This window comes from Kogia breviceps, chromosome 7 (assembly GCF_026419965.1).
Source record: "Kogia breviceps isolate mKogBre1 chromosome 7, mKogBre1 haplotype 1, whole genome shotgun sequence".
NCBI lineage: Eukaryota > Metazoa > Chordata > Mammalia > Artiodactyla > Physeteridae > Kogia > Kogia breviceps.
Window position 1 is genome coordinate 16,894,033 of NC_081316.1, and position 20,087 is coordinate 16,914,119.

The window sequence follows — 20,087 nt, forward strand, 5'->3', positions numbered from 1 at the left end:
ATGTTTCCAAGATTCATTTATGTTAGTATGTAGCATGTAACAATACTTCATTTCTTTCTGTGGCTGAATAATATTCCATATTTTGTTAATCTGTTCATCATTTGTTGGACATTTGGGTTGTTTCCACTTTTTCCTACTATGAATCATGCTTCTTTGGACATTCAAGTACTACCTTTTCTTTTAAATATGCTCTTTTACAGTGTCTAATCTACCATCCATAGGGTTTTCATTTCAAACACTGTATCTTCAATTTCTAAGATTTCTAATAGAGTTTTTGGCTGTTACTTTCTGTTTAATTGATGGCAGTGTATTCTTGTTTCATGGCTTCTTTTTATATTTGAGGGTATAAAATACAGAGCACTTATTTTTAAAGTTATTTTCAGATTGTTTTATTAACTCTATTTCCTCAGGTGTACATTTTGTTGGTTGATATGTGTCCTATTTTTCATGGTATTGGTCTTCATTGGTTGGTAATTTTTAGTTAAGAGCTAATTGTCCATGACCCTTTTGTCCTGAACACATCCTGCATTGATAGCCTTCCAGTAGGAGGTTCTCTGGGTTGCTGAGCCCTAATCTGCAGGGCACGTATCTTGGATTAAACTTTGCTTGAGTGGAAAGATAAAAGGCTCTTGTAATAGAATATATAGTTCTGAGTCTCATCCGTACTTATATTACATGGCTCTAAGGCCTTCATCCTGCATCACCGATGCTGCTACTAGCATCACTTGGCTTTTAACCAACCCTCAGGTAGGCAGGTGGCATACCTTTGGCTTTTGTTCATGTTTTGGTCACTTGCTTATACCTCCTATGTGTGGCCTCTGTGGCTCTTGCTCTTAAACCTGTTGGTGTTGCAATATTAGCTCCATTTTTCTTTTCCATTCCATGCCTCAAACATGGGGCATCTTTGGTCCTTACTTACGATTGTGGATTCTCTCTCTCTTTTTCCTTTCTAAAGATTAGGGAAGAATACCTCTCTATTTCTGGTCTATAAAGATTTCTCTTTTCTTTTTTTCCTCACTATGACTATGTTTTGTTTTGTTTTAATTTTTATTCATTCATTTATTTATTTATTTGGCTGTGCCACGCGGCATGTGTGATCCTAGTTCCCCGACCAGGGATCAAACCCGCACCTCCTCTATTGGAAACGTGGAGTCTTAACCACTGGACCACCAGGGAAGTCCCTATGACTATGTTTTATTAAAATTTAAAAATATTGTTTTATCATTTTATGTGTTTGAATGGGAAGATGAAATTTCAACATATGCTTGACTTATCTTGAAACAGAAGGCTTTTTATTTAGTTCTGTTGTTTTACCTTTTCACATTTAACTTTAGTCAATCCATCTGGATTTTTTTTGTGTGTGTGTGTGTATGGAGTGAGTGAATTAAAATTAATTTCCCCCAAATAACTACTCATTTAAAAAAAATCATTATTAAGATTTCTAGAGAATTCCAAGTTATTGACAAACCTTTTTCTCATGTATCTACATGTTTTCCCTATTTTTCACTGTATTACTACTTTATAGGATTGAGGAACAATTTTTTCTTATTTCACAGAAGGGTAATTGAGTCACAGAATAAAGGGGGTCACCCTAGGTCAGAAAGTCAGTCAGTGGTAAAACTGAAGATTGATGTAAGTCATCCTGGTTTAGTGCCAACTTCATTAAACTTCAGTGTAGCATAACCTTGCTGCCATATTATCTCAAGCTTTGTGACTAAATTATATTTGAAAAACAAACTAATGGCAAGAAAAATATTACCCATTAAGATTGATAGCTAGGACTTGATCTTCTTTGAGATGGTTAAAGCTTTATTAGATATATGGTATGAATGTTTTAGAAGAAAGTTGTGCTGTTATTTTAGGATATATGTTACTGTTACTAAAATTTTTAAGTTGAATTCTTGTATAATATCTACATTGTCAACCTCATTTATAAGGTAGAACGTTCAGAGACTGAGATATATATTTTTATTCATATTTAGTTTTCCATTATAATACTACTGTAGAGGGGAAATAAGGGATGGCATTTTATAAAATGGGATATTTGGGGTTTTTTCCCTTTATAATATTAGTGCCAGGGTACAGAAAGAAAGAAGGATGGTGCATACTTTGAGGTTCTATTTGTTGATGATCCAGGACTCACTGATGCTTTGTGTAAAGAGTTCTGAATCAACATATGTAAATGTATGACGTGGTTAATTGACAATTAAATTAGCAAGAGTTTGCTTTTCTTGGGTAAAAAAAAGGCATTAGGCATTAGGTAAATGCCTGAGAGGGTCATTCTTGAATTTTTCTGTTTTAAGTTCTAAATTAGCCTACTTACTGGATTTGTGTTATTAAATAATGAATTGATTTATTAAAAAATATAAGAATATCAGTTAGAGCTATCAACTCTGAAGATTTGTGGCATTGGATATGACCTTGTGGAAATTAAGTGAAAATACAAATTGATTTAGAAAATTTTCAATTTGTGTAAAATTGAAAACATGTGATTAAATGTCTTATCCCCATAAAGTAATTCTAAATGTTTAAGCAATTTGCTGATGCATAGCCATCTCCAGTCATATTTAAAATTTTGCAGATAATCTTTTCATCAGGGAAGAGACTTCTTGGCTCATCAGTTTAATAACTCCAGAAACTCTGGTGCTTATGCAAACTTCCTGTTCTATTCTGCCACCATCTCTTCTCACACAGGAATACAGTCTATACTTCCTGGACTCTCTGCAGAGCTGAGCTGGACTTCAGAGGAAGCCAGCTATTCTCGGGACGTTTCAGGGGTAACACCCTTCCAGATGATTTTTGAGGCAAGTTTTGCTGTGGTTCTATAAGTTAATGATGTTTTGATTCTTATTTTCCTACAAATGTAATAACAGGAAAGAAAAGCCTAGGTCTGTTATAGTTCAAAGTTGAAATGAAATAAGGCATTGGTCCTCAAACTTCCATGTGCCGATTTTTTTTAAATCACCTGGGAGCTTTCAAAATAGTGATGTTTGTGTCCCACTTCAAGAGGTTGTGATTTAATTGGTCTAGGGTGCTGAATTAGTCTGCTTAGGCTGCCATTAAAAAAAAATACCACAGATTGGGTGGCATAAACAACAGAAACTTATTTTCTCATACTTCTGGAGGCTAGAAGTCCAAGATCAAGATATCTTGTCACTGTTCACGTGACCTTTCCTCTATATGTATGTGGAGAGAGAGCCTTCTGGTGTCTTTTCCTCTTCTTACAAGGACACCAGTCCTATCAGATTAGGGCGCCCCCCCCATGACCTCATTTAAACTTAATGACATCCTTAAGGCCCTGTCTCCAGATATAGTCACATGGAGGCTAGGGCTGCAACAGATGAATTTTGGGGGACACAGTCCAGTCCGTAAGAGGTGTGGCCTGGGCTTTGGAATATTTTTTAAATCCCAGATGATTCCTAATTTGCAGGTAAATTTGAGAACCACTGAAATAAACCATTATTTGGATTTGGATCTCCTGAAAAAGAAAATAAAAATGGATTCCCAGTGCAGATCCTATTTAGATACATTTTTATTAGGTTGGTTTAAAGATCTTTATTGATTTATTTGTAGCCCAGATTTATGAGAGTGACAATTGAGTTCTCCATTCCCTTTAACAATTCTCTGATCCCCTATCTTGCCTTCCTTTGAACTGGTGGAGACAAAGAATTTGAGTACTTTAAACGTTTTCCCAAAAAGCACTTGGGAGGCCTTTCTCCATGTTGGAACAATTATATCCTTCTTCTAAAAGGAAATGAGTATGGTATCGGGACAAAAGGTATCCGTGGCCGTGCCATATCTTGTTTAGGGGAACGAAGGGTAAACAATCTGGAGCAATTAATGGTTAGTCAGCTCTAAAACTATTAATGTCAAGTAGCAATAAAAAAGCTGATTTCAGTGAGCCAAGGAAAGCAGTTCTAGAAAAGGAAATCATGTGTTTTAGCCAGTCTGAACAAACAATGGTAATTCTTATACCTAACATATATATTATTTAAGCCTCCTGACAACTCTATGAAATGGATAGGACAAGGATTATCATCACCCCATTTTATAGATATAAGAAAACTGAAATTCAGAGAATTTGACTGACTTTCCCAAGGTCATACCAAAGTTAAGGACAGAATTAGAATCTGAATCAAAGTCTTACTCATATTGGTCAGTGCTGTTTCAATATTCATTCATCCACTCAGAAACCTGTGTTTGTTCATGACAGCTTCACTGTGCTAGGCAGAGTCCCAAGACATGTTACTTGATCCCAAGGAACTTGGAATCTAAAGGAAAAGATAGATAAGTAAACAAGTAATTGCAATGCAGTGTAATATATATCATGATAGAGGTAAGCACTGATGCTGAGGTAGCCAAGAGGAAGGGTACCTAACCCAGTGGGAAGTTGTCAAGGTCTAGAGGTCTTTGATGAGACTGAAAAACAGATTTTCTGGGTATAAGAAGTTCAGAGACTTGAAAGAACAAAAATTTATCATCAGAGTGATAAAGTTTCTTTCTTTTTTTGTTTTGTTTTTTGTTTTTCCTTATTGCAAGAGCAGTGTTTCCCTCAGGAAAATCAAAGTGTGCATTTAGAGTACAGATAATTGACTTAATCAAGGTAGCCACTATTAACATCTTGGCGCATATTTTTTTCACATTAAGAGTGGGACATTTTAGTTTAAGCCTTCCAGAACAATACAGTTACAATCTATGGCTCTGGAAGTAGGTGGCTGGAAATGAGTGGAGGTCAAGGTCGTTGCAGTTGAGGAGGTCAGAGAATTATGAGATCAGATTGTTGCTTAGACATCTATTTGTATGTGGAAGTCAGCCAAGATGATGGCAGGACAGAGTACAGAGGAGAACTGTGAGCTTAGTGCTCAGTAATCAGTTGGTGATAGGTGGGGAGAGGTAAGAGTAATATAACCTAGGAGGAATAAGGATTTCCTGAAAGCATTTCCTCTATTACATCTCATTGTCTCTGATACTGTGCAGCTATAAAATATTTTTAAAATAAATTTATTTATTTATTATTTAGTTTTGGCTGCGTTGGGTCTTTGTTGCTGCGTGTGGGCTTTCTCTAGTTGCTGGAGCACAGGCTACTCTTTGTTGCAGTGCACAGGCTTCTCATTGCATTGGCTTCTCTTGTTGCAGAGCATGGGCTGTAGGCGCACGGGCTTCAGTAGTTGTGGTTTTCGGGCTCAGTAGTTGTGGCTCACAGGCTCTAGAGTGCAGGCTCAGTAGTTGTGGCGCACGGGCTTAGTTGCTCCGTGGCATGTGGAATCTTCCCGGACCAGGGCTTGACCCGTGTCCCCTGCATTGGCAGGTGGATTCTTAACCACTGCGCCACCAGGGAAGTCCCTATTTAAAAGATTTTTGAATGAAGAGAATGAGAAGAGAAAAAGGGGAGGTTGTGAAAGATTTCATCATACATGTATATCTCAACTGGGAAGAAGAGTCAAGTGGCAACGTTTATAGCAAAGGCTAGTGAATGGAGACCTCCATGAAAAAGCAGTAATAAATGATCCACTGCTTTGGGCATGTGAGGAGAGCTAATTCCAGGGAAGACTGAGGAAAACTTCACTTAAGAGAGATGCTGCTTTTGTGTTTATGCTCAGTCAGTCCTGCATCTTGGAGTCCATTAGGCTGGATGACATGTCCTTCCAAAAACAATTTGATTTTGCAAGATCTTCTTGACGGATTTATCCATTTTTGCCATGATACAAAATGATAAAATGGGTAGAGATATACATATCTACATACAAACCTATCTATCTATCTTTGTATTTCTCTATTTCTCAATTATCTATCATCTATCTACTTACCTATTTAAGCAAAGAGAGAGAGAGACAGAGACACTGACTTTCTTTTAGAAAGTCATATAGAGCCCATAACTGCATAAGTTCATGTTTGAAAATATAAAACAGCTCCCATATTCTATCATATGATTAGACTTGTATTTAAAGGCTGAAACATGTGATTCAATAGTAGTTTCTGCTGCCCAGGGCTGGCAGCATATGTTTTTTCCTAACAACACGTAAGTAAATTCACTGCTTCTGAAGGTATGTCAGGCCTGGGGTACTGGGTTTCTAACATCCAACTGTAAAAGGCTGTAAAAGACTGTGTAGTGTCTTTCTTTCTTTCTTTCTTTCTTCCTTTCTTCCTTCCTTCCTTTCTTTCTTTCCTTTCCTTCCTTCCTTCCTTCCTTCCTTCCTTCCTTCCTTCCTTCCTTCCTTCCTTCCTTCCTTCCTTCCTTCCTTCCTTTCTTTCTTTCTTTCTTTCTTTCTTTCTTTCTTTCTTTCTTTCTTTCTTTCTTTCTCTCCTCTCTTTCTCCCTTTCTCCCTTTCTCTCTCTCTCTGTGTCTTTCTCTCTCTCTCAGTAATTCATGAGTGGATCTTAAAAGGAGCTATTTGCTTTGTGTTAAGTATCCTCCGCTGACCTGACATTATGTCACTTTATCTTCTCAGTCTGGATTAGGTGCCAATCGTTCTTGTGTATTTCTTTAGCATCTCTTATATGTTTAAATCATAAAGCTTCTTCACATTGTCATATAAATTAGTTATTTTGTCTTTCTCTTCTACTTAAGTGTAAACTCTTCAAATTCAGATTGTTTTATTTATCTCTGTAAGCCTAATTACATGATAAGCGACATTAAGTGTTTTATCAGTGAATAAATACACATACATATTCAGTAGTCATGTGTAAGCATTGCCCATCAGACTCCATAAAAAATAATGATAGATTATGTAGTATGTGATTCAGATAGCTATGTGTACAGAAAATGAACATTCTTGGAGAGGCAGCATTTCATAGTGAAATGTGGGCTCTGGAGTCAGATCTAGGTTTGAATCCCAGTTCTGCCACTTAATTAGCTATGTGTGACCTTGGACAAATTAATTCGCTTATTTAGTCATTATCCTCATCCATAAAGTGGGGGTATTTCCTACTTGTATATAAACTGCTTGGCATGTAGCAGGTGTTCAGTAAATGGTAGTTCCTATCCTTACTAATTGTAGACCCTCTCTGGTAGCTGCTCAAGGAACTTTCACTTACTTGGTTGCCTTACTGCTAGATATAATTAAGCCCTTTCTGTGATAACCTATAATCACTAAAGTTACAAAAGTTTGAAACTGTTCCAAGAAGTTGTTTTGGAAGTGTTAAGTATAGGAAATGCTTTAAAGAGACCATTGCTTTTCTACTATTTGAACATTTTATAATAAAAAAGTTTTAAAGAACAATGTGACTATGGTATGTATGCTGCAATTACTGTTTAATTACTGCTGTTTGCAAGTGAGAATAATCCTAGATTTGTTTCCAGAATTTTTAATAATCCCCATCCATTTTTCTAATACTTTAAAATATTTTTATAATAGTTTTTCTAATTATCCCCGCCCATTGCACAGTTCTTTTTTTTTTAAATGACAATAATCATTTATTATGTCTCACAATTTCTGTGGGTCAGGAATTGGGGTGCTAAATTTTGGTTCAGGGTCTCCCATAAAGTTGCAGGCAGATGTCAGCTGAGGCTGCCATTGCACAGTTCTTGATCTCTTTTTCAGTGTACTTATAAAAAGTATTATAATAGTTTATTCTTCTGTATTAGATATTTACATGTTTCTTCTTTATTGTGTTATGAGATTTTGGGGTCTGGGACCTTTTTTCTCCTTTAATATACACCTAGTACATGGCTCTGTATTTTCTGAGCCACTAATAAGAACTTCTTGGTTGGACTTCCCTGCTGGTGCAGTGGTTAAGAATCCGCCTGCCAGTGCAGGCGACACGGGTTTGAACCCTGATCTGGGAAGATCCCACATGCCGCAGAGCAACTAAGCCCGTGCACCACAACTACTGAGCCTGCGCACCTAGAGCCCGTGCTCCTCAACATGAGAAGCCACCGCAGTAAGAAGCCCGCGCACCACAATGACGGGTAGCCCCTGCTCGCTGCAACTAGAGAAAGCCCGTGCGCAGCAGTGAAGACCCAACACAGCCAAAAATAAAAAATTATATGAATAAATTTATTTTAAAAAGAAAAGAAAAAGAGCTTACTGATTTCTGACTCTATTTCTTCTTCATTGACTTCTCCATTTTTTCGGAGATGCATTTTAACTTCGGTCTTAGGGACACTATATTAAATATAGTATAGGAAAGTGGTTAATACTAAAGCTTTGGAGCCAGATCAGGCACACCTTGGCAAAGTTGTTTAACCTCTTTGAAATTCATTTTATTTTAACCCATAAAATGTAGGTTATATATACCTAATAGGGTTTCTGTGAGGGATTAATGAGGTAATACAAGTAAAATATTTAGTACCATTCCTGGAATAGAGAAAGCCCTCATTAAATGATAAGTCTTATTATATTTGTATGGAGGTATCAGGGTATATTGGAAAGAGCGTGGACAATTGTTGTTAGATAGACTTAGGGTCAAATTCTGGCTCTATTACTGAACATCTTAGGCAAGTTGCATAACTTCTCTGAGCCTCATTTATTGTTTTTTTGGGTTTTTTTGCCACGCTGCAGGGCTTGCAGGGCCTGAAGGGATCTTATTTCCCCGGCCAGGGATTGAACATGCTCCCTTGGCAGTGAAAGCTCGGAGTCCTAACCCCTGGACCTCCAGGGAATTCTGAGCCTCATTTTTTTTAATCTATAAAGAGGGGATTGTAATACCTGACTTGAGGATTGTTGTAGATATAGCACCTGCACATTGCTTGCCACATAGTAGGCATTCATCAAGTGGTATCTATTATTGTTACCAAGTTTAACATATTTTCAGATTATTCTTTGGTCCTTAAAACAGTTTTGTGAGGTTGAAAGGCTAAGTTTTTTTGTTGTTGTTTGTTTTTTTTTTTGCGGTACGCGGGCCTCTCACTGTTGTGGCCTCTCCCATTGCGGAGCACAGGCTCAGCGGCCATGGCTCATGGGCCTAGCCGCTCCGCAGCATGTGGGATCTTCTCAGACTGGGGCACGAACCCATGTCCCCTGCATCGGCAGGCGGACTCTCAACCACTGCGCCACCTGGGAAGCCCAAGGCTAAGTTTTTTATGCCTGTTTTGCAGATTAGGAAATAAGGTCCAGAGAAGTTAAGTGGTTTTTTTTCATGATTACTGAAGTAATTTTTATAGAGCCAGTATTAGAACACAGGTCTTCTGACTTTTGAGCTTTCTGCTTTACAGCTTTTCCTCAAATATAAATGTTTGGATGAATGAATTAAGGTTTAAAAATAGGTTCTTTTTAGTGCCTGCTCCTTTGACTCCACTCAGATTCTTAATACAGATTGACCCACATTAGAATAGTAAAGATAGAGTTACTCTTCTCAGCTCCAATCTAAATTACTTTTAAATTTCTTCCAAAAGGTGGTTTTGAGATTGTGGGTTTTATTCTGGTATTTGTTCACGTCTCCTGAAGTTCCATGAAATAGGTACCTTAGCCCAAGAAGTGATGGCTATTAGATTACCTTTGGTGTTCAGTTTTCAGACCCAAAGATGTTTCTCCTTGGATGTCTGAAAAGCTTTCTGAGGTGTAGTTACTTTTATAAGAAGAAATACCATAATTTAATTCACTTGTGCTCTTGGGTTTGTGTATGTGCGGTGGATGTTTTTGTTATGTTGTTACAGGTTCATGAAAAGCCCAAAACTTTGATGACAGATAGCCTGGTTATAAAGAACTTTTTACGCAGAGTCATCACTGTGCTCCCCAAGGTAAGCTGTTCTTTTGCACAATAATGATTCTCTTGTTTAAGTCATACGTTTTTAGAAGACCTGTACTCTTTAGGGCATGGAAGGATCTGATTGGTTCTCTTTCTTTTAATTACAATGATTAAAAGTTTTAATATTGAATTGATTTGGTTCCTGTATCCCTAAGGCAGGCTTGATGTTGGTCATGTGACCTAGTTGAAAGCCCTTGGATATAGAGAGAACTTTCTTTTGGGTTCTTATTTTCACTGCCTTACTGTTTTATTGTATCACTTTGGATACCTCCTTTCCCTCTTCTTGTGCTTCATTTTTCTTTTAAACCTGGATGATAAACTTTGCTGATTATCTCCTTTTTTTCTAAAGTGACTATAAGAGCAACTAAGGAAATTTTGATACAATACTTTGAACTCTGGAAAGCTAAAATTTTTATTATTACCTGTAGTTTGATATGTTCATAAAGTTGCATACAATTAAGTATGCAACTTCCCCTTTTTTTCTTGCACGTTTCCTACTTTTTCTGTCTTAAGCAGGATTCAGTACTTAATTGTTTGCAAGTCATTCTTCCAAGTGCTTTCCAGTACTCACTCATTCAACCCTGCCAACACCCCTTGTGAAGTAGGTTTTATCATCATCATTCCCATTTTATAGCCAAGGAAATATGGTACAGAGGTTAAATCACTTGCAGGACCAGGATTTGAAATGAGGCAGTCTGGCTCTAGAGTTCCTTATTACCCATTATATTATATAGAAAGAAAAATAGAAGTTGAAGGTATAAAATAATTAGAACAGTGAAGTAAATTGGAAGGAGGACATAAGAGATGGGGATAGGGGAAGAAAAAACAAAGAAAAAAGCATGGAATATTCCATATATGAAAACAATGGAAACAATAGAGAGAAAAATTGATAATTCATTTAAAAAGGGGAGAAGAGATACATTAGGAGAACAGCAGAGGACAAAAGTGTAGTATTTCCTTATAATTTGTGACTACTTGGAATTGTAATGTAGAACTCAGTGTATTTAAGGTGCAGAATTTGAACACAGACAAGTGTTAAGTATGTTTAGGGCAAGTGCAATGGAAAAAAAAAGGTGATACAAAGAATATCTTCTCCTTTAGGAATTGAGTATGGAAATTTTTAATCCCTATTCTGGTTCATGTTAAATATCACACCCCATTTATTTTGCAGATTAGATTTAATTTTAGTGTCAAGGTGAATGGAATCCTCTCCATGGAGATCTTTGGGTAAGTCCTTAATCCATGGCTTAAGTTTATGCAGTGGCTCTACAATTTTTCTCAGTCATTATTGTCCTATTTCCAGTGGGTTCAATTTGATTTCTTGACTCGAAGTCACTTGGAAACTAATTTTCTGAGACCCCGCCCCTCACATTTTCTTATTCTAGATTAGTTCTTTTTAAAATAATTTTATTTATTTTACTTTTGGCTGCATTGGGTCTTTGTTGCTACACGCAGGCTTTCTCTAGTTGTGGCGAGTGGGGGCTGCTCTTCATTGCGGTGCGCAGGCTTCTCACTGCAGTGGCGTCTCTTGTTGAGGAGCACGGGCTCTAGGCACCGGGGCTTCAGTAGTTGTGGCACACAAGCTCAGTAGTTGTGGCTCGTGGGCTCTGGAGCGCAGGCTCAGTAGTTGTGGCGCACAGGCCTAGTTGCCCCACGGCATGTGAGATCTTCCTGGACCAGGGCTCGAACCCATGTCCCCTGCATTGGCAGGAGGACTCCCAATCACTGTACCACCAGGGAAGCCCTCTAGATTCGTTTTTAATGAGTAAGTAGATTAAATCATGACTTTCCCTTTCACTAGAATGAGAAAACTTAAAAATAGACATTTTCCCCTTGGGTAATTGGTTACTAAATTTCAGTAATCTCTGGGGTTGGTACTCATGGGCCAAAATTTGTAAGAGGCAGAGATTGGTTTTAGAATCTTTGAGATATGGCTTAGCTTTTCTTTGCTTTGCAGGGCAGAGAATGAACCTACTTTGAACCTGTCAAATGGAATTGCTCTTGTCGTAAACTATCGGCATTATGTGAGGTGAAGGGGAAAGCATTGTTGTCCCTCTCCATGTTTTACTCTCTTACTATGAGTATGAATGTGGGCAGAAATTGAAAATGGTCTCAGTTGTCAATTCTTAGTGCCAAGTGTCAGATTCTCTGTAAGAAAATTGAAAGTAAAAATTTTAAGCTATCTGTATTGAAAACTATTATTATTCCTGGCTCCTTGAATATATTCTAATTGACCTGAGGACATGCATGTTCCTTCTCCTCTCCATGCCTTAATTTCTTCTGTAAATGAAACAAAACAAACCCTGCTAACTCCAGTCCCATTTAGACATGAGAAGAGAGGAATGACTTTAAAGATTACTTGAACTCTTGGCTAGAAAGATACTATGACTGCAAAGGAATTCTTTGTATATTATTGCTTGTGTGTTAGCATTTTGCATAGGTTTAGAAATCATCTTTCTTCCCACCTCTACCTTTTTCAGACTGCAAAAAAATCCATGGAGGAGGTGGAAAATAAATGGAATAGAACCCTGTGCTTTGCCTTCCTGTACTATCCAATTACCACAGAACCCAAAGTGAACATGAACTATAGCAAGAAAATGCCTAACTTATGTTTAAGTCCAACGAATCTATTCTTTATTCAGTAGTTTCTGCCTCTACTTATATGCCCTGAATCAACACTGGTAGTCATAGGATCTTAAGGCTTGAAGAGACTGCCTATGATTTTGCAGTCTGTTTTCTTACTGTTGACCAAAATTACCTCTCAGATTAGACTATGTTTTACTCTTCAATATCTGCAGGACACAAAACCCCCACCCCACATCTTTCTTTAGTAATCTTCTAGCATCATACAATCCCTACAGGCAGACAGCTTACTATCATAGATTTACTGAAAGAGTTTAAGCCTCTAAGCCAATGTTTGTGGACATATTTCCCTGGGTGACCTGATTAGTTTAGAGAAAGGGGGAAAGGTTCATTAACATTTCTTTTCTGTTTAGAAAAGAGCTGTTGGAAAGTAAGCAAATACCAAATTTCACTAGATTCTTTCTAGGAGAGAAAGATGTCCCAATTTTTTCTCATTACTCCTATCAAATAGTAAACTCAGACTTCTTCAGGGGAAGGTGTAGCATGTGTAAAAGCAGAAACCTAAGTATCATGAGGCCAGTTTTAGGCCATTTGTGATTCAGGGACCCCTGACCCCCACCCCCACCATGCTGATCTTTGAATGATCTTGGAAACTTCTGCTCAGAACCATAGAGTAATTTTAGTGGAGGGAATATACTTTTGAGAATATAAAACTGCCATTAGTGGCAGCAAAAGCAGGAGCCACGCTATAATTCCTGAAATGCCAATTTGTCTACTTTTTCCATTCCCTGTGATTCACTGAGTGGGACACAAGTTACTTATACCAACAAAAGTTATATGGTGGATAATATGGTTATGCATATGCTAGAGGTTATAAAAAGAATTTTGAATTCCCTTTAAAATAATTTCTTAAGAGGGAAAAAAGCTAACTTTGTCTTACCTGTTTTTTGACAGTACACCAAAATTTGGTACAACTGAATTACTCTGCAGCAGAATCCATCCTGTGCTAGGACATCCAGTAATGCTCTCCATCCCTGATGATGTGGCTAAAATGGGCTTGTTGGGGGAGCTGATACTGACTCCAGCTGCTGCTCTCTGTCCTTGCCCAAAGGTCTTTTCCAACCAGCTGAATAGGATTTCTTCAGCTTCCATATCCTTTTGATGATAGAGTCCACCAAAATGTTCAAATTCATTGTCTTTGAAAATGGATTTTTATATTTCAATTCTAGAAAAGCCTCTAGTATTTAAACTCTGTATCTAGAAGCTGGTAAGATTTGTATAAAAACAAAAATCCAATATGAAAGCTAAGCTTGAGAATTTTTCCAAGAAACTGAAAACTATAAAATATGACATGTGCCACACTGTTTTCATATAATCCAGTAAGACTGAAGCATGGAATGAATGGTGCAAGAGGAAGAGATGAGGCTGGAAAAGTAGTTTGGAGTTGAATATGGTGGATCTTGAGTGCCACACTAAGGCGTGTGAACTTTATGCTCTATATAATGGGAAACCATTAAATGTTTTAGGACTCTCTAGCAGCCTTGTACAGGATGGGTGGGAGAGAGACATCAGTAATCACTAATTAAGTAAGTGAGCTGGGCAAGAGCTATTAAGTGCATGAATTAAAAGTGTGATGAGCATGGAAAGGAGAGACATCACTGGAAGGAATCAACATGATGAGGTAACCAGTTCATTGTTTGGCTAGGGAGAGATTAGGGGCAGAGAATGGCTAAAGTTGATGTCAAGAACTCTATATCCAGAATAGGCAAATTTATAGAGACAGAAAATAGATGCGGAATGATTCTCCTGGGAGTGATAAAAATGTCCTAAAACTGATAGTGGTGATGGTTGCACAACTTTTTGAATATACTAAAACCAATTTAACTGTATACTTTAAATGGGTGATTTGTATGATATGTAAATTAAATCTCAGTAAAGCTGTTAAAAAAGATTTCCATAGATGGCCGACAGAATAATGATACTGGCAACAAGATGGAAATTATAAATAGCAGATCTGAGGAGTGAAGAAGATTAGTTTGGCTTTACATATGTTGCATTTATGGTGCCTGCAGGACATCCTTTAAAAATGGCAAGCAGCCATATAGAAATTTTGGCCTGGAATTTGGAAGTGGTCAGATTTAGAGATATAGATTTTAAAGCCTCAGAGTTTTCTCTATAGGTAACTATAGTATAGTATAGTGCTATGGCTAGAGCATGACACAGGAGTAAAAATGCTAGATTCACCACTAATTAGCTGTGTGACTTTGCACATACTCAACCAGCCTAAGCCTTTATTTCCTCAACTTTAGTATGGGGATAATAATACCTACCTCATAGACTTATTTATTTTCCCTTGCAGAGGTTTCTCTTGTTGTTCTTTTGGGATTTGTTTGTTTTAGGGTTAACTAAATAATAATCCATGTGAAGCTCCCAGCATATTGTCTGACACATAAGTGTTTGATAAATGTTTAGTATTATTATGATTATATGATTGAAGCTGTAGGAGTAAAGGAAGTTGTAGTAGAGTATAAAGAACAAGAACAGAAGAGGGCCAAGGTCCTGGTATTTTAAATGTCAGCTGAGGACGTCTTTAAGGAGGAAGAAGGAGCCAGGATAGTGATAAACACTGTGCATGGACATTTCATATTTTAAAACATAGTTTTTCTTAATATCTAGATCATACAGAAGAATATAAATAAAATATGAAAGTTTCTCTTCGTCCTCATCCCATTCTCCAGAGGGAATAAGACAAATTTTCTATCCTCTTGGAGTTTACATTTTCATGGGAAAATTTAATAAATAAATGGATGTTAGGTAGTGATAAGTGCAGTGAAGATAAAATAATGTGGGTAAAGGGGCTTCCCTGGTGGCGCAGTGGTTGAGAATCTGCCTGCTAATGCAGAGGACATGGGTTCGAGCCCTGGTCTGGGAAGATCCCACATGCCGCGGAGCAATTAGGCCCGTGAGCCACACTACTGAGCCTGCGCGTCTGGAGCCTGTGCTCCGCAACAAGAGAGGCCGCGATAGTGAGAGGCTCGCGCACCGCGATGAAGAGTGGCCCCCGCTTGCCACAACTAGAGGAAAGCCCTCGCACAGAAACGAAGACCCAACACAGCCATAAATAAATAAATAAATTTAAAAAAAAAAATGTGGGTAAAGAGATAATGATGGAGATGTCATTTTAAATATTATGGTCAGTGAAGACTCCAGGGAGGTGATGTTTTAGTAAAGAGAGAGAGGTAACTATGAAAACAGGTGGGATTTCAGTTTCTGAAAATGGCAAACTAGGTAATTTAGACCAACCCTCCTAATGAAGACAAAGGCTGGATGAAATACCAAGACATCATAAAAGTATCTAACAGCTAGTGAATAGGGAGGAATTTCTGGGTCCTGATTTAGGAAAGAAAAGAATTACAAAAAGCTGAGCCCAGCACTGAAGGCTCTTTTGCCCTGGGGTCATTTGCCAATTAAAGCAAGCAGCTGAGACTAAGACAACTTCTGAATCAATGCAGGAGAAGGCCAAAGAGTTCAGGGCCTGCGGAGCTTGGGAGAGTGCTGTTAAAGACACCTCTTGTTTTGGACAGGGATAACTAAAAGGCTATACTTTAAGGAGTAAGGTGAACCTGAAATAAACCATCCTTCAATGGTGTGCATTTATTTTGGGGGGTGATTTAGGCAGGCCAGAAAATCTTAAACTTTGAAATTGGTTTAAGATAATTCTAAATTTCTAATTCTCCCAGATGCCTTGTAGAAGCAAACAAATTCTCGCTAGAGGAAGATAACTGCATCTATGCTTCAAATTATTTAACAAATACTTAAATATAACATCCAGCTCCCATGTGCATGCGCACATTAACATATACACACACACAATCAGGTACAAGAGAAGACAAGGAGGCATGAACAAGAGCTAACAAAGACAAAAGCAACAGCAACATGTACTGGGACTGCAGATAATTGCTAATATCAGACACTGATTTTAAAAATAAAAATATATGCTTACTATGTTTATGAAAATGAGAGGCAAGCTTAAAAATTTTGCCAGGGAACTGAAACTATTAAATGTGACATAATTTTTAAAAGAACCAAACAAATTGTAGAACCAAAATATACAATAACCAATATTGGAATTCAGTAGACAGGTTTAACAGCAAATTAGACACAGCATAACTGAATTTGCGAACTAAAATATAAGGATAGCAAAAACTGAGCAAAACAAAGCAAAGTGAGACAAAGGATGGAGAATACAGAAGAGGTAAACAGTGAGAGGAAACAGTGAGACATTCTAATGTACATTTAATTCATGTTGCAGAGGAGAAGAGAGAGAAAAATGGGGCAGAAATAATATTTGAAGAGTTAATGGCTGAAGCAACTAAAACAGATTTCAAGCTGAACAATCAAGCAGGATAAATAAAAAGATATCCACTCCTTGGGACTTCCCTGGTGATGCAGTGGTTAAGAATCCACCTGCCAATGCAGGGGATATGGGTTCGAGCCCTGGTCCGGGAAGATCCCACATGCTGCCGAGCAACTAAGCCCGTGTGCCCCAACTACTGACCCCGCATGCCACAACTACTGAAGCCTACGCACATAGAGCCTGTGCTCTGCAACAAGAGAAGCCACCACAACGAAAAGCCCACACACTGCAGTGAAGAGTAGCTCCCATTCGCTGCAACTAGAGAAAGCCCGTGTGCAGCAACGAAGACCCAACGCAGACAAAAATAAATAAATAGATAAATAAAATTATAAAAAATATATATCTATATATATCCACACCTTCTAGAAGATCAAAGACAAAATGAAAACCCTTAAAATCACCCAGGGAAGACAGATTTTCTTCAAAAGAGAAACTGACAGCTGACTTCCTCATACCAACAGAAAGTAGTAGAGTAATAGTGTTAATGTCCTGACGTAAAATAATCATCAACCTAGAATTCCATACCCAGTAAAAATATTCTTTAAATAAAAGGTAATGAGGGCTTCCCTGGTGGCGCAGTGGTTGAGAATCCACCTGCCGATGCAGGAGACACGGGTTCGTGCCCTGGTCCGGGAAGATCCCACATGCCGCGGAGCAACTAAGCCCATGAGCCATGGCCGCTAGGCCTGCGCGTCCGGAGCCTGTGCTCCGCAACGGGAGAGGCCACAACAGTGAGAGGCCCGCATACTGCAAAAAAAAAAAAAAAAAAAAAAAAAAGGTAATGAACCTACCTATATATTATATTACTGTCATAATCCATACAAGAAGAAGAATTAATTCAACTGACTAGAACATAGTGTTTTGACTGTATATTCTTGGTGGGATATTCTAAGGATGAAATGAACTGCAAAGAACTCTTAAAATTCATTAAGTGGTCTTGATTCTTAGTAATAATATTGGTATTATTATATTGAAATTGTGTATATACTTATGTAAAAACAAATAAGTAATTATGTTAACATTGTTAGGAACCAAATTTTTTAGCATGAGATAGAAGATATATGGGTGTAAATTCCAAGAAATAAGAATTTTTAAAAGTAACTTTGAGACAGAATTGAATATACCAATGTGAATCCCCAATTTTTCTGACTTTAAAAATTATATATTTTTTGGGTTTCCCTGGTGGTGCAGTGGTTGAGAGTCCGCCTGCCAATGCAGGGGCCACGGGTTCGTGCCCCGGTCCAGGAAGATCCCACATGCCGCGGAGCAGCTAGGCCTGTGAGCCATGGCCGCTGAGCCTGCGCGTCCAGAGCCTGTGCTCCACAATGGGAGAGGCCACAGCAGTGAGAGGCCCGCGTACCACAAAATAAATAAATAAATAAATATTTTTTTAAAATTATATATTTCTTAGCTCTGTCCACTAAAAAAACCTTAGAAGCAATGAACACTCCTGGTACTCAGAATGTGTTCTCTAAATACCACTGCTCACTAAAAAGTAGAAGTGGCTGATTCTGGGCCTAAAGTAGAAATGTACAAGATGAGCTGGGTATCTTGTTGGGCCAGAAAGCTAGGAAGTTATCAAAGGCCAATGAGATTGTGTCAAAGGATTTAGGAACTTCCACTTCCAGCCATGATCAAATAACAGGGACTGGATATATTTTCCTACCTTGAACAGCTAGAAAAAAATGGACAAATTATATTAAACAACAGTTTTCAGGTATTACACAACAGATAATGCAAGACAGTGGTTCTAGAAGGAGGAGAAACAAACAAGTGAACCCTGTGTTTGCCCCACTGTACTGTCTAGAGAGAATTTCCAGGCTACAACACCAGGAGGAGATACCCAACTGGAGTCTGGTGGATCTCTCTGAGTTGAGGAGACAAAGTTCAGAGTTCAGGGAGGTCTAGACAGCTAGGATTTATAGAAAAGAGTACTGAAGAGGAAATAAATACATAGAAATAGAGCTCCAGACAGAGGAGAATCCCTGGAATGCACACAGAGCTGGGAATAGTTCCTGTTCCTATCAGGCAGGGTGGAAAGCCTCATACTTCTTAAGGCATGAGGTGGGGTCTTAAGAAGGCTTTGCCTGAGTAGTGGGGAAAAGTTAGCCATAGCCTACAGGATTCTCTAGTCCCATGTATCAAAGTTTAAATGTAAGACCAATAAGACTGAAACTGTTTCCAAATAACTTTACAGTGTCCCAGAAAAAAAGTTCAAGAATATTTATAGGAATACAAAAATATTCTGCACCCAAAAAGGTAAACTTCACAATGCTGGGCATCCAATAAGAAATTACTTGGCATGCAAACAAGCAGGAAAACAGGGCCCATAATGAAAGAAAAATTTCAATCAATGGAAGCTTACCCAGAAATGATACAGGTGATAGAATTAGTAAACAAGGACATTAAAACAGTTATAGGGCTTCCCTGGTGGCACAGTGGTTGAGAGTCTGCCTGCTGATGCAGGGGACATGGGTTCATGCCCTGGTCCGGGAAGATCCCACATGCCACGGAGCGGCTGGGCCCGTGAGCCATGGCCGCTGAGCCTGCGCATCCGGAGCCTGTGCTTCGCGATGGGAGAGGCCACAACAGTGAGAGGCCCGCATATCACACAAAAAAAAAACAAACAAAACAAAAACAGTTATAACTGTATTCCATGTTCAAAAAGTGAGCATAAAGATTGAACATATTAAATAAAGAGATGAAAGAGATTTTTTTAAAGACCCAAATTGAACTTCTAGAGGAAAAAATATAATTCTCAGGATGAAAATAATACTGAATGAAATTGATGGCAGATTTACACATTACAGAAGGAAAGATTAGTGAACTTGAAGACACAACACTAGAAACTAACTAAAGTGAAATAAAAGACTCTAAAAAAATAAACAAAGCATCAGTGAACTGTGGGATAACTTCAGTTGGCCTAATTCAGGGATATGTAACTGGAGTCCTGCAGGGAGGCAAGGCAGATAAAACATTTGAGGAAATAATGTTCCCCAAATTTCCAAAATTTGTTGAAAACTATAAACCTGCAGATCCAAGAAGATCAATGAACTCTAAGCGTAAGAAACATGAAGAAAATTATACCAAGCCACACCATAATCAAATTGCTTAAAGCCAGTAGTAAAGAAAAAATCTTTAAAACAGCTAGAGATAAAAAGACACATTACGTATTGAGGAACAAAGATAAGAATTACCACAGATTTCTCAATGGAAACAGTGTAAGCTAGAAGAAAATGGAGCAACGTCTTTAAAGTAATAAAAGAAAACTGTTAATGTGGGATTCTATACCAAGAGGAAATACTTTTCAAAAATGAAGGCATAAAATAGATAACTAATAAGAACCTGCTATATAAAAAATAAATAAAATAAAATTCAATTAAAAAATGAAGGCAAAATA

At 37.9% G+C, this 20,087-nt stretch overlaps 1 protein-coding gene across 20 annotated transcripts in view; it reads left to right on the top strand.

Annotated features, from left to right (window-relative positions):
• TOP6BL (TOP6B like initiator of meiotic double strand breaks) overlaps positions 1–20,087 on the top strand; it is a 105,581-nt gene that overhangs the window by 52,706 nt on the left and 32,788 nt on the right. For 8 of the 20 annotated variants that reach the window (XM_067037655.1, XM_067037654.1, XM_067037652.1 and 5 more), the window contains 5 exons: positions 2,695–2,804; positions 9,596–9,679; positions 10,859–10,914; positions 11,645–11,716; positions 13,225–13,419. The exons of 1 other annotated variant lie outside the window; for it this stretch is intronic. In XM_067037655.1, the coding sequence (XP_066893756.1) occupies positions 2,695–2,804; positions 9,596–9,679; positions 10,859–10,914; positions 11,645–11,716; positions 13,225–13,419 (517 nt within the window). Of the gene's footprint in view, positions 1–2,694; positions 2,805–9,595; positions 9,680–10,858; positions 10,915–11,644; positions 11,717–13,224; positions 13,421–20,087 lie in introns of all 20 variants that reach the window. 11 more of the 20 variants (XM_067037672.1, XM_067037662.1, XM_067037661.1 and 8 more) reach the window with 6 other exon arrangements.